Below are 14,279 nucleotides of genomic sequence, written 5' to 3'. Positions count from 1 at the left end.
TGAGTTCGAGCCCCGCATCAGGCTCTGGGCTGATGGCTCGGAGCCTGGAGCCTGTTTCCGATTCTGTGTCTCCCTCTCTCTCTGCCCCTCCCCCGTTCATGCTCTGTCTCTCTCTGTCCCAAAAATAAATTAAAAAAAAAAACAAAAAAAACAAAAAAAAAAAACAAAATAAGTTGGAAACTGCTATGCATAGCATCGTTTCATTTTGTTATAAATTCTGGAAGGATACACACAAAAATATTATAACTAATTCCCTTAAGGTGAAATGAGGGCAGTTTTTGTGTTCTTTTCTTCTCTTTACCTGTGTTATCTGATGTTTTTTTTTTTTAGCAATAAGCTTGTATTATTTGTATGATTTTCAAATTTTTTAAAATCATACAAATGATGTAAAATTTATAAAACTCAAACTTTCATCAACTGACTTTGGTTCTGTGCATCTAAAATGCAGAGATAGGGGCACGTGGGTGGTTCAGTCGGTTAAGCGTCCGACTTCGGCTCAGTTCATGATCTTGCGGTCCGTGAGTTCGAGCCCCGCGTCGGGCTCCATGCTGACAGCTCAGAGCCTGGAGCCTGTTTCAGATTCTGTGTCTCCCTCTCTCTGACCCTCCCCCGTTCATGCTCTCTCTCTGTCTCAAAAATAAATAAACGTTAAAAAAAAAAAATTTAAAATGCAGAGATAAAGGGCACCTGGGTGGCTTAGTTGGTTAAGCGTCCAACTTCAGCTCAGGTCATGATCTTACGGTTCCTGAGTTCGAGCCCCATGTCTGGCTCTGTGCTGACAGCTCAGAGCCTGGAGCCTGCTTGGATTCTGTGTATCCCTCTCTCTTTGCCCCCTCCTCCATTTGCGCTCTGTCTCTCTCTCTCTCAAAAATAAATAAACAAAAAATTTTTAATGCAGAAATAATTGATATTCATAATGATAAGCACAAAGCACTTAAAAATCTGCATCGTTTTTTGAAACACATAAATTACTTTGTGCTTAGTTTTACTGCTGTGTATATTTAACTGTAGTTCAATTATCTTAAACTATTAATTATGTAAAGCATATGTAAGAAAACTCTGTTAACTGGAATAATTTATTAATCAAAGCAATCCATTTCCCAAACCTACCAGATAATGGGAATATTTATAATGGTACCTTTCCACATCACAAAATACTACTTCACTAACCTCTCCTCATATAAGTTTTCTATTTCTTTTTATGAACACCAACAATCCATTACTTCAAAGCCATTTTCCATCGTAAGTCAGTATTTAGGTGCTGCGGCTTTACATTTATAGATAGGATTTCCTCAACGTTTTCCCAACTCACAGACAATTCATAAAGGCATAGGGAGTTTTGAACTGAAGAATATACCACACTAAAACCTCCAAAACAGAATCTGAGTCAGAGATGTACCACAATAAAGAGGGAAGCATTAACTATGGCAGAATAAGAGCCATCTCGTGCCCACAGTGCTGGGATTGCCAGGTGATACTTGTCCACCTGCTCTGCCACTTGGCTTTTAATGCTTTGAAGAAGCATTTATAGGGAAAACACCTGGACCCAAGAGACCACAAGAACGTGTTAGGTGTCACACATGTAAGAGACAGAGAGTTACGGTTAGGTAACCTCTAATACAACTTCTGCCTACAGATGTCTGTCTTTGCTCTGTGCTTAGAGAATTAATCCTTTTCTCAAAGAATCACAGGCTATTCACAGGATTAGGAATTTTAGTGGTCTCTGGGTTAGCTGCCTCATGCAGATGCTTTCCTTCACTAGCAATCGGGAACACATCTTAAATAAGTGCAATAAATCCTATGGTGGAAGAATACAGCTACAACCAGTTCAACTCCCTATTATGCCGCCTTTAGAACATACATGGTGGGTGTGGGGGTGACAAAAATATCAATAACACCAGTAATTGATGTTTTCAAATAATTTTACCATCTTAATAAGTAGTCTTGCGTTTCAACCCTTCAGTCAGTCCCTGACTAAAGCCTGTAGCTGGCCAAGAACGAAGATCAGAAGAGAAAATGCCTGTGAAATATCATCTACACTGAAATTCACACTGATTCTGAAAGAAGTGCTTATACCTCAGTTTTGAAAGGTGGTTCTAGAATTTGGTTTTCCCAAGTATCTGTAACAGGCATCAGGAATCTTGCCCAAGAAATCAGGGCAATATTTTCTGATCTCTCTGCAATGCACAGAGAGATGGCTCCACGGATTAGCTAATTATATGCCATTAGGAAATGTTACTTAGGTCATATGCCCCTTAGGAATCAAGAATTAAAATCACTACTGTGAGAAGATTTGGCCTCAGGATAAAGCAAAATCCACCTTTTATGGTTTCCCCAAATTTGCTGCTACCTGTTAGTAATATTGCACATTTCAGCACCTTCCATCCTGAAGATCAGAGGCCAACTTGATGCCATTGGTCTCTTTTTCTTTTTCTTTCCCCTCTCCTTTCCTCACAAAATCAAGGCTCACAGAGATTTCATATTCAGCATAGAGCAATTTAGTGTCATACGAGGTGAAAATTAAGAGCATTCAGTCAACATACACTGTAAAGGCATAGCTAGTCCTATGTAGGTGATATATGCTAGCCCTTTCCAGAAAGAAAAATCAATATGACTCCCTAGACCATCAGTTCAGACAAAGCTATTGGCATTAGCTGAATGAATACTCATTTGGTCACTTTTTTTTTTTTTAAGTTTATTTATTTTGGGGACAGAGAGAGACAGAGCATGAATGAGGGAGGGTCAGAGAGAGAAGGAGACACAGAATCTGAAACAGGCTCCAGGCTCTGAGCTGTCAGCACAGAGCCCGACGCAGGGCTTGAATCACGAGATTATGACCTGAGCCGAAGTCGGACGCTCAACCGACTGAGCCACCCAGGCACCCCTCATTTGCTCACTTTTAAAAACTTTTTTTAATGTTTATTTATTTTTGAGAGCGAGCATGAGCGGGGGAGGGGTGGGGAGAGAGGGGCACAGAGGATCTGGAGGGGTCTCGAAGCAGGGCTCCAACTCACAAATGCAAGACCATGACCTGAGCCAAAGTTGGCCGCTTAACCAACTAAGCCCCGCGGGCACCCCTCATTTGCTCACTTTTTAAAGTTCATTTTAATTACAAACTCCAAATACTCTCATCGAGACAACCTTATGTGATCCGGCAAGCCTAAGTCCTCAGACCACTAAGGAAATAGGACTATTCCTGGCCTGATTCCTCCTGGTCTCAGTCCTACCTTGACTGGCTCAGTCATTCGTACTATGAGACCCCTCGTGGGATTGAGGTAAATTGCTTGGTTTCACTATAGTCATGTCCCTGCATCACTTCCCTAGTTGACAGCAAAAGATAAGAGTTCAGTGGAAAGCTGATTGTATTTCAGGACATAAATGGCAAAAAGCTTCAAGTCCTGTAAGATTAACTCTTATGGTTTCAGAAAGACTGATGGTATAGAAATACCTATTAGAAACTGCTAGATTTGGGAGTGTTTACTCATCTCAACAGAAGAAATAGAACACAGAAAAGAATTAGACCCTCTCAAAACAGGGTGCTGGCTTTGGTCCCAACAAACTAGTTGAAAATTATCTTTATTTGTCTTATCATTTCCTTGCCTAATTGAGGCATAATTTACATACAATAATGCTTTTTTTTTTTAACCCAACTCTTAAAAAGTAGAAGAGTTAAACTTGGAGGTGGGGATCAAGAAGTACTATTTTCAGACCAAAAAGGAGGAATAATTTAATATGTCAATATTTTTTTTTAGATTTTATTTTTAAGTTATCTCTACACCCAACATGGGGGTTGAACTTACAACTCTGAGATCAAGAGTTGCACGCTCCACTGACTGACCCAGCCAGGTGCCCCAATGTCAATAATTTTTAATCCACTTCAATGAGATTTGATTTTGACCAAGTTAGTGAAATTTTGACAAAGTTTACTACATAGTTGAATTTAGATGTTTTAAATTTCACAAGTGATAATGGCTTCAAATAACCACACGCTCAACTCCTCATAAACCTTACCTCTTCAGAGTTTTGCCCAGTTTTTAGTTCCAGGCCAGAACAGAACTGCTAATTTGACAACTGTCAGTTTATGTGACTTCAGTTCGACATAATTCTGTTTAATGACATATCGTAATAGCTAGTGATTGTTACACACAAGGGATAGTTAAATAGACTTTTTCATCAGAAATGAGAAATGTGACCATCTTTTTTTTGTAGGAGCATAAGGAAAAAGGTTTGAGTAGCAAACCTTGTTCTTGTAGCACCTTTTTAATCAACCAGAGGATTTTTGTCTCCAGCATAGATGGAAATTTAAAGTGAACTGCTTTAATGCTTTTAAATGGTGTTAAAAATAACAACAGCTGGGGTGCCTGGATGGCTCAGTTGGTTAAGTGTCCGTCTCTCGATTTCAGCTCGGGTCGTGATCTCACAGTTTTGTAGAATTGAGCCTTCTGTGGGGCTCCATGTGGACGATGTAGAGCTTGCTTGGGATTCTCTCTCTCCCTCTTTGCCCCTTCCCCACTCATGCGCGCTCTCTCTCTCTCTCAAAATAAATAAACATTAAAAAAAAGATTCTCTCTCTTGTCCCTCCCCTGCTTGTATGCACATGCTCTCTCCCTCTATAGATAAATAAATAAATAGGTAACAGCTAACATTTATTCAAGATCTATTGTGGACCAGGCACAGAGGAACTCAGGCAACCTAGCTTCATTGTCATGTGCTTAAGTACTGCACTTCCCTATGCTTTCATTACACATTTTGAATTATTTGTTTGATGTTAGCAAACATAAGCACACACTCTAGCTCTGCTATGCTGATCAGCCCATATAGAGTTTGACACTCTTAGATCCAGTGGCATCATGAACCTAGACAGTCATCAGAGTAATCAAATGATATAATCACTGAACAAGGGCAGTTTACAGATGAGAGGAAATAGAACCTTTTGGTTCTTCCCTAATTCTATTCAACCAAATCAGCCTCTCTGACTAGAATTTGCTCTCCTCACTGTAGGCAACCAATCTTATTCACCTTATCTGGCTACGATATTTGTAATATTTCTAACATAAATCTAAGAAACTATAGTGACTGGTCTCTGCTTCTTGTTTGTTTCCCTTACCCTAGCAAGAGGAATCTGTTTTGCTTCACTCTACATAAATCATTCTCCTGCAATAAATTGTCAATGGCTTCCCATTGCCTGGGTCAGTGGGTCTCAAACTTATACAGGAATTTATTGTGGTGATGGTTGAGAATACACTAAAACCCACTGAAATGTATGTTTTAAATAGGTGAATTGTATGGTATGGGAATTGAATGTCAATAGTTATTTTTAAAAATTTACAATCAGGGGTGCCTGGGTGGCTCAGTTGGTTGGGCGTCCAACTTCGGCTCAGGTCATGATCTCACGGTTTGTGAATTCGAGCCTGGTGTCGGGCTCTGTGCTGTCAGCTCGGAGCCTGGAGCCTGCTTCGGGTTCTGTGTCTCCTTCTCTCTCTGCCCCTCCCCAACTTGTGCTCTGTGTCTCTATGTCTCTCAAAAAATAAATAAATGTTAAAAAAATTTAAAAAATTTACAATCAAAAATGTCTGGAAGCCTTGGCATGCTATAGGTAACATCCTGAAATGTTGAACCATAAGCGATTTTACTAGAAGGAAATAAGACTGTGGTATATACCATATATATTTATAAGATTGAAATTCACTACTTTACAACTATGTCTACACAAAAAAGCAAGAGATTGAGCTAAGGTTATCCGACAGTTTCTGATGTTTGTCTTTATTATTAAATTGCCATTTGTTAAATTATTCTGTTGCCTACCACTACTTCCTGGCAAATAAGCATTAACAACACTGAACACTTAAGAAAGATTTGAAAGGGAAACTTTTAAACTAAGTACATCCTACCTAATACTTTGATATATATTTTTGTCTTCATATTAAGACTTTAGGAAATCATCTATATTTGCAATAACACTAAGGCTTTCTGGAGGAGTTTCGACAATCCTTAGCTTCTTAGAAAGCGCCTATATTTCTTTAAAAATATTTTTTAAATGTTTATTTATTTTTGAGAGAGAGAAAGACAGAGTGCAAGCAGGGGAGGTGAGAGAGAGAGTGAGACACAGAATCTGAAGCAGATTCTGAGCTGTCAGCACAGAGCCCGATGCCAGGCTCGAACTCATGGATGGCGAGATCATGACCTGAGCTGAAATCAGACGCTCAACTGACTGAGCCACCCAGGCACCCCGAAAATGCCTATATTTCTTGACATAGCATAAAAGACCCTTTTCTCAACCTGGCCTTAAATTACCGTTATATCTTCATCTGTCTCCACACTACCTCACCTCAGCCTGTGTATTCGCCACAGCACAAGTGTCCAAGTGTCCCTCAAACACACCCTGCAGCTTTACTCAAGCTCCTTCCTTCTTCTGGAATATTCTCTCCTTCTTTCTCCACTTGGCCCTTCAAAGACTAACTTCCATTTTACCTTTTTTTTTGTTGTTATTTTGTTGTTTTCTTTCAAGAGAGAGTGTGAGAGCATGAGGAGGAGGGGCGGAGGAAGAAGGAGAGAGAATCTTTTTTTTTATTGTTTTTATTGTTTATTTATTTTTGAGAGAGACAGAGACAGAGTGGGAGCAGGGGAGGGGGCAGAGAGAGAGGGAGACACAGAATTCAAAGCAGGTTTCAGGCTGTGAGCTGTCAGCACAGAGCCTGACACGGGGCTTGAACTCACAAGCCATGAGATCATGACCTGAGCTGATATTGGATGCTTAACTGACAGCCACCCAGGTGCCCCAGAAGGAGAGAGAATCTTAGGCAGGCTCCACTACCAGCACAAAGTCCCACAGAGGCTCACTGGATCTCACGACCCTGAGATCATGAGCTGAGCCAAAATCAAGAGTCACACAGTTAACCAACCGAGCCACCCAGGCAACCCCATTTTACCTTCTCAACTTCCCTGGTTCTGAAAACTGCTGTGAGAGCAGGAAATGTGTGTATCTTATTGGATGTTGTATTTCTATAAACATGTTGTATGTCCTACAAATATAGAGCCTAATACAAAGAAAATCCTCCACAAATACTATTCTCGTAGTCTAGATGCACACATCTATCCACCTACTTTGCGGTGCTAAAATTATTTTTCAGTGACCCTCCTTCCCCAATAGATTATGACTTCTTGAAGGTAAGAATTATATCTTTGTCACATAGTAGATGTTCCATAAACATCTGCTAAATTTTGATGCATTGAAAACGTATTCTCCAATCTTCAGACGTTCAAAGTCTTCAGGAAAAATAAAACATTCAAACAATTTATTAAACTGCCCTGTGGCAGAAACTTTCAGTGAAGTGTGTGCACAGCATTATGAGAATTCTTGTGAAAAAGCTATACATCTTCTGGTTTGGAGGTGTTTACCCTGGAATCTTCTTAGAGGCTTGACATTTGAGCTGTCCCTTGAAAAATAAGGAAAAGGTTGCCACTTAAACTGTGATAGGGATTCTGAGCTGAGGGAATTTAGCACCAAGACAGAAACTGAGAGGGTAGGGCCATTAGCACTCCAGTGGGTCTGGTGTGGCTGCAGTTTAGGGTTCATGCCAGGGAGTGGTTGGCAGGAGGCTGGAAAAATATGCTGTAGGCCTGTCAGCCCTCCTAGCCTGGACTTCACAAGTTGAGCAAGAGAGTGACACAATCAGATTTGTATTTTACTCTGCTCTCAGTACCCTCTTCAGCCCTGCCCCCTCCTAACATAAATGTTGACCATGTAAGAGAGTTAACCAAAGCCATAAGTATGATGTGTGGACAAAGGCCAAAGGAACCTGAATCCTCATAAGAATCAACATAAGACCCAGGACTGTGTTCTAACCAGTGAGCCATCTGTCAACACCAGTGCTATGCAAATCACACACTGAAACAGATGTCAAGAATGTGGTAGAACCAATAAAGCTGGTTTCTTTGGAAAGCCAGCAGCATTCACTTGAAGATCCCAGGCCTCCATGGGAGCCTCCATGAAGCCCTCCCTGATTTTCCCAGCCCAAGGAAATCTCTCCTTTGAAATTCTCTGGAGCACTGAATTTTGTACTTAGGACACTTTGAAAATTTTTTCTTGCAATGTGGTTGTTTTGTCCTCATTCCTGGTACCACCTTTTTTCTCTTTGTCTCATTTTGTTTTAAGTAGGCTTCACACCCAGTGTGGAGCTCAAGGTGAGACTTGAACTCATGACCCTGAGATCAAGAACTGAGCTGAGATCAAGAGTAGGACAATTAACCAACTGGGCCATCCAGGCGCCCCACTCTCTGTCTCATTTTAAAAGCTTATATCTAATATAATGCAGCTTTGAAAGACACCTTGGGAGCAAGATACGATATACATCAATCAGCAACAGATCTCATTAGATTTTAAGTTAAGATGAATTATTAGATGGTAAGTTTCAAGAAAGGTGAGGTCACAGCGCACTCACCCTTGTAAACCCCCCAGCACTAGGCAATAATATGTTTGCTGAATAAATTGATGTTGTGATGAAAATATGGTAAGGTAAAAACATTCCTTGACTTTTAAAAAAAAGTTGATATTTATAAATTTTTTTCCTTGAAAATCTCTCACTAGGGTACTTATATAGTTGTTTATCTTTATGCTTTCAAATTTCATTTCTCCTAACCATGCCCCCACCGTCTGTGATCGTTGTTTTTTTCTTGATTTGATTTGCCAAAGCTTCATCTCTTATAAAGGTCTTTTTGGAAAAAAACAACCGGTAGAGTTATGTATTATACCTATCTTGTAAAATTATACCTATCTTGTAAAAAAATATGTTTTCTAATTGAACAGAGTTATATTTATTTCAGCAAAATTATAAGGTAAAAGTACAAAGAAATATTTGACACTCATTTGAAACACAATTTTCTAAAGAAGAAAGTCAATAGTAATCAGCATAAGTACAATAACTTATAAAGATTTGTTGATATTTCAATGGTGAAAAATAACCAGAAGAAACACAAAAATACTGTGAAAATACATCACTGACATTGCACATGAAAACATTCCATAAAAAATTAACAATTTCCATATGGAAATTTAATTTTTCAGCTCTGTTTGAATTTACATTCTGAAATCTTAATGTTCTACTGCAATTTACAGAGTAGCCATTCTCTCATTCCATGGACCCACAGAGATCAGAACCATCACAAACAAATAAAAGGAACACTTCCTGTTAGAGATACAGCACTTCAAGGCTAATGTTTAATCTTAATTGGCAACAAGTTTAGTGCAAATTAAATTATATTTTTAGCAGCTTAGAAAATTCCCGGTGGGGAAGCATTTACCTCTTAACCCTTATTGCTTCCCCAGAATATGAACATTGGCTCTTCCATCCTATTGACAACTACTAATGCTGATTTTGCCATTTGTTACACAGGGAGTTTCCATGAAAGATGATTTCAGCAACTATGCAAATGAGCCAACAGTTTTTACATTTGGAAAGTTTCCCTTAGGTTGATTTATTTAAAAAAGCAGAGCCTGAATGCCAGTCATAACTGGATCTTACCTAACTGCTTCTCTAATCGTGGAGAAGAGATACAAATAAGGTATTAATCATCTCACATATTAGCCACCTTAGGTTGTATTCAAAGGAAGATCTGAAGATAGGGCTGAGGAATCTTAAAATAAGTTCAACTCTCCAGCAATAATTTTATTTCATTGATTTGGAAAGAAAGAAAAGAAAGAAAGAAAGAAAGAAAGAAAGAAAGAAAGAAAGAAAGAAAGAAAGAAAGAAAGAAAGAAAGGGAAAGAAAGAAGAGGGAAGGAAGAAAGGAGGGAGGAGGGAGGGAGGAAGGAAGGAGGAAGGAAGGAAAGAAGGAGAGGGAAGGAGGAAGGGGAGAAGGAGGGGGAGGCAGGGAGGGAAGGAAGAAAGAAAAAGAGAAAAAGAAGAAAATAGGAGCCATCTGATTTCAAACCTGGTGCTTTCCACTCAGCCAGGATTTATTCTCCAAATGAATAGAGGCCAGAGAGGTACTAGCCAGAGGATTTTGTTTGAGCTTCCTCAATCCCTTGAATTGCCTCCCTTTTTCTTAAACATCTGTTCTCTCTGTAGTCAAGGCCTGGGGCTGCTGCTTCGAAAACCAATGTGGCTCACTGTGCCCAGATCTGTGGTGACAAGGAAAGAGGAAGACTATTTACTGGGTTTTAAGTCTGACTCTGCCCTGTGTCTAGGTTTCACTGGCCCAAAGACTTGAGCTGTCAGAAAGTTTGGGTGACCCCTAAGGTCCAGGATGTGCTGACATAAAATCCAGGCAGGTAAACACGAGGTAAACCACATCAGACGATCTCTTCCTTACCAACGCCTCAGCAATTTTTCTATTCCCCCTGAATTTTCTCAATGAATACCTCAAGGATGTGCTGGTGTGTGGTGTGTGGCTGCATGTTCAAAAGAGGGGCCCACCTCAGTCACTGTACTCTTCTCTTTCCCTTGGATTGGGGAATTTCTCATACTGGTTGGCCAATTTCCATTTGCTGTGCTGACTTTTGAGTAGTGCAGCAAAGGAAGACTTCCGGGTGATATTTCTAGATATTTCCCGGCTCTTGGCCTTCCTGGTGGGGGAAGAGCTTCGGACTAAAGGATAGACAGGAAAAATGGGCCTTCCCCGAGGGGCTTCCAGTAGCTGCCATACCTCCCCAGAGGTATTACTGGTCAGATACTGCCATGGCTTCTTCCCACTGCTGTCCCGGACATTGACCCGAGAAGCCAACCTCTGCACTAGCACTTTGATGACCCCCTGGTGGCCGTGAATGGCTGCAAGGTGCAGAGGGGTATATCCACAACTGGACTTCACATTTACATCAAGAGTAACCCCAGCTTTCTGTGCACTAGAGACAAAGTCCTGAAGGGCCCTGAGGTCACCATGTTTGGCTATCCAGTGCAAGGCTGTGTACCCAGTCAAGAAGTCTTTGTGCAGAGCCAGCTGGGGGTCCTCCCAAAACAAAGTCAACACGTGAATCCAAGAGCCACTGGCAAGCTTCACGATCCATTCATGTTCCCTGGCATCTAGGGGGACCAGAGATGACTTGTGCTCAGGTCTGTGCGGGACCAAGGCTGCAGATTCCTCCCTACCCTCGGCCCAGGGGGTGTGAGGACGCCACTCAGCAGCAGCAGCCTTAATGTCTGCAGGTTGTGGTGTCAAAGCAGCATCCACTCTTGGGCTGGACACTGCTCCTGCCTTGGAGGGTTTCCTGGACCGTGGTGGGCGACGAGTCCTTTTCAGCAAGTCCTGCTCAAGACACTCCTCATCGGAAGAAGACAATTTGGCTCTCCCTGCCTGTGAGCTCCTCCTGAGGGCTCTCCTTAACTTGGGAGTTGGCCAGGGGAAAGACTCCTGGGGGTGGCCTACAAGGCCATTAGCCTTTGTCGAGACCTGCTGAGAGGTGTGACCATCCCCTCTGTTTCTGAGGCCCTGAGGGCTCCTGCTGGGTCTGCCCTCTTTTGGAGAAAGGCCCCCAGCCGGATCCCTGAGCTTTCTCCAATCTGGGGTTCCCAGGGTAACTTGCAGCCCCTCTTCAGAACCCCCTGGGGACTCTTTGGGCCCACTGCTGCTCTCCTCGCTTCCATGGCTCTCTTGGTCCACAAAGTCATCCAGATCTTGGAGGGACAGCTGACTACGAATGCTACGAAAGATCGTCAATGGAGGATTCTGGGGACAGGATTCCGGAACAACAGGAAGGAGAGAATGAGATGAAAGAGAGGGGTCTAGAGGCTCTGAGTCAGGTTCTGGGACACAGAAGTTGGGCTCAGATGGTATCTGGGGGAAATTGTCTGGCAGCACTGACCAGGCTCTGATGGGTCCTTGGTTCCGGGCCTTGGGTATCTGGGGATGTCTGGCCACCCATTCCCAAGTGCGCTGTTGCTGCTGCTGCAGGATGGAATAATGCAGAGAGCTCGGGGTCAGCAGCTCTGGCTGGTCTGCAGGGGAAGTAGGGAGGGACAGGAGAGGAGGCGGCCAAACACCACTTCCAGCAGCCTCGACGGTTGCAGGAGGAGAGCAGGGCGCTGTGGGCACCGGTGCGTGCTCAGCGGGCAAGCCTTCCGGCTGCTGCCCGGGAGGCTCGCGATCATCCCGGGCCAGCGGGACACGCGCCGGCTTGTCCCCGGCGGTGGCGGTGGCGGTGGCGGGGTCTGGGACTGCGCCGAGCACCTGCTCGCCCGGGAGTCCCTCCAGGCTGTTTTGGTGGCATTCCCAGCAGCAGCGGCCCTGCGTCTCCACAGCCGCGCACCTCGCTCCGGCCCTGTGGCCAGAGCCGCCCCTCCGCCCGCCGCCTCCCCGGGCTGCCTCCCGGGTGCGGCTGGCGGTGAGTCCATTACAACCTGCGTGGGCGGCTGGGGCTGCGGCACCTGCTGGCTCCTCCTCTGGCCCCTTCTCGTGCCGCCGCCTCCTGGGCGGCTGCGGCGGCGGATCCCTTTGGCGCGCGCCTTGCGGGGAACAGGGAGCAGCTCTCCCTGCAGGGGCGGCGGCAGCGGGCGGGTCGCGGGGTCGCTGCAGCCCCTCCTCCCCCAAAAGGTCCCTGTACCTCCTCTTGAGCACCACATACTTGGTGCCGTCGGGGTCCTGGCGCACTGCGGCTACCGAGTTGACGAAGCCCTTGAAGAGCTCGCGGCGGCGCTGGTGTTGGCTGGGGGGCGCGTCGGGGTCTCGGAGAAAGCTCTTGAAGTGGCCCAGCAAGGCGGCGTTGGTCACTCTTCCTCCAGCCTGGCACAGAAAATCCAGTAGTGCCTCCTGGCTCAACTCTCGGGCCATCGCTGCCTTGTCGTCCCCTGGCCCCGGGTGTCCGCGCCCTCCCAGCGCTCTCCCCTGCCAGCCGAAACCCTGGCCTGCGGTGTGTCACCTGCGCTCGGGGCGGCGCCACCCGCCTCCATCAGCCGTGGAGGGCGGCGCTGCTTGCAGTCCCGGAGCGCGCCAAGAGCGCGCGAGGCCCCCGGGCTGAGCCCCCGCACGCAGTCCGGGTGGGAGAGGGCGGTTCCCCCACCGCCCCTGCGCGACGCGGGCCTCTCCCAGCGAGTCCCCGCAGCGAAAGTTCCCGGGATAGGTCGGAATCGGTTTCACCTGCGCCCCGGCGACGCCTCTTCCCTGGCTCTGGAGGAAGGGCCCGGCCCGCCTCCTCCTGTCCTTCCGCTCTCTGAGGTCTCCCCGGCCCTGCCACCTCTCCCAGATGAGTCAGGCTGGTCCCAGCCAGAGACAGCTCCGTAGGTGAGTCGCCAGCCAGAGGGAGCCGGCAGCGAACCTCTCTGCAGGACCAGGAGCCCCTCCCGGGCCGGGAAATGGAAAGCAGGTAAGCGACCGGCCGCTCCTTTGGGTCTCGGCCACATAGAAACGAAAGCAAGGAAAACCCGTTCCTGCGCAAGTCATGGCGAAAGTCGATGGGTGGGGAAGAAGGTGTAAATTTACTGGCATTCTGCGGTCTCCCAAAAAGGTGCCTTTATTAACGCTCTGGGGTAGTAATTTCAGATTCCCTGAGGTGGTATTGAAGTCGTGGTATTGAAGACTTTGCGTCCCAAATAAGCCTTCCTTGATCTGGACACACTGCCCCGGCTTCTCCTCCGGCACCCGGCTGCAAGAGATCTAAATACACCTAAGTCTGTACTGAAAAGAGAAATCATGCTGAAAGTTGCCGGTTGGTTTCGGCCTTTCTTTGCCTTAGTAATTGTCTCACGTTTAGGAAAAATCAGATAGTTGATTGCCCCAGCAGCTTTAAGGGAACAGGAACTATGCAGTTAAGGTATTTGTTGTCTATTGTTACCTTGCTACTATTTACTCCAAAGTTTGTGAACAGAAGAGATTTTTATGCAGTCCCTTTTGTGTTGGCCTGAGTGGTGTTTCTTGTCTTTTCTCTCAGAATGTAAGGTTTCTCCCCACACGCTGAAGCCTATTAAGGTGCACATTACAAGCTTGCCTACTTTAACCCCACTGCTCCCAACCTTAGAATGGCGGCTTGACTCTCATTCCCATTGAGAGCCTGCAAACTTCCTAATATCCAGTCCATTTGTAGATTGGAGCTGTCTTTTTCATTGGCCTCAAGACTGTGGAATTACAGTGCTTTTCCTAACAACTGCTTTCCCCTTCCATTTCATCTGTTTATTTTCTTTAATTGAGGTCTTTGAGTGGAGGTCTTTCTTGTTTGTTGGTTCTGTTTCCATGCCCAAGATACTTTTATTGTTTTACCTGTGTGTGTACCTGTACAGTTCCATGCCCTCCCCCACCCTTTCCTTCAGCTGTATTTCCTATTATAAAGTCTCTATCTCCTACCCTGTCACACC

General features: G+C 44.8%; 1 protein-coding gene across 1 annotated transcript; it reads right to left on the bottom strand.

Annotated features, from left to right (window-relative positions):
- Positions 1–8,798: 8,798 nt before the first annotated feature.
- On the bottom strand, positions 8,799–13,305 carry SOWAHB (sosondowah ankyrin repeat domain family member B). The gene has a single exon (XM_058722171.1). The coding sequence runs from the start codon at positions 12,760–12,762 to the stop codon at positions 10,417–10,419; it is 2,346 nt and encodes a 781-aa protein (XP_058578154.1). The 5' UTR covers positions 12,763–13,305; the 3' UTR covers positions 8,799–10,416.
- Positions 13,306–14,279: the final 974 nt, after the last annotated feature.

The sequence above is a fragment of the Neofelis nebulosa genome, chromosome 3 (assembly GCF_028018385.1).
Source record: "Neofelis nebulosa isolate mNeoNeb1 chromosome 3, mNeoNeb1.pri, whole genome shotgun sequence".
NCBI lineage: Eukaryota > Metazoa > Chordata > Mammalia > Carnivora > Felidae > Neofelis > Neofelis nebulosa.
This window is presented reverse-complemented; position numbering and strand designations above follow the sequence as displayed.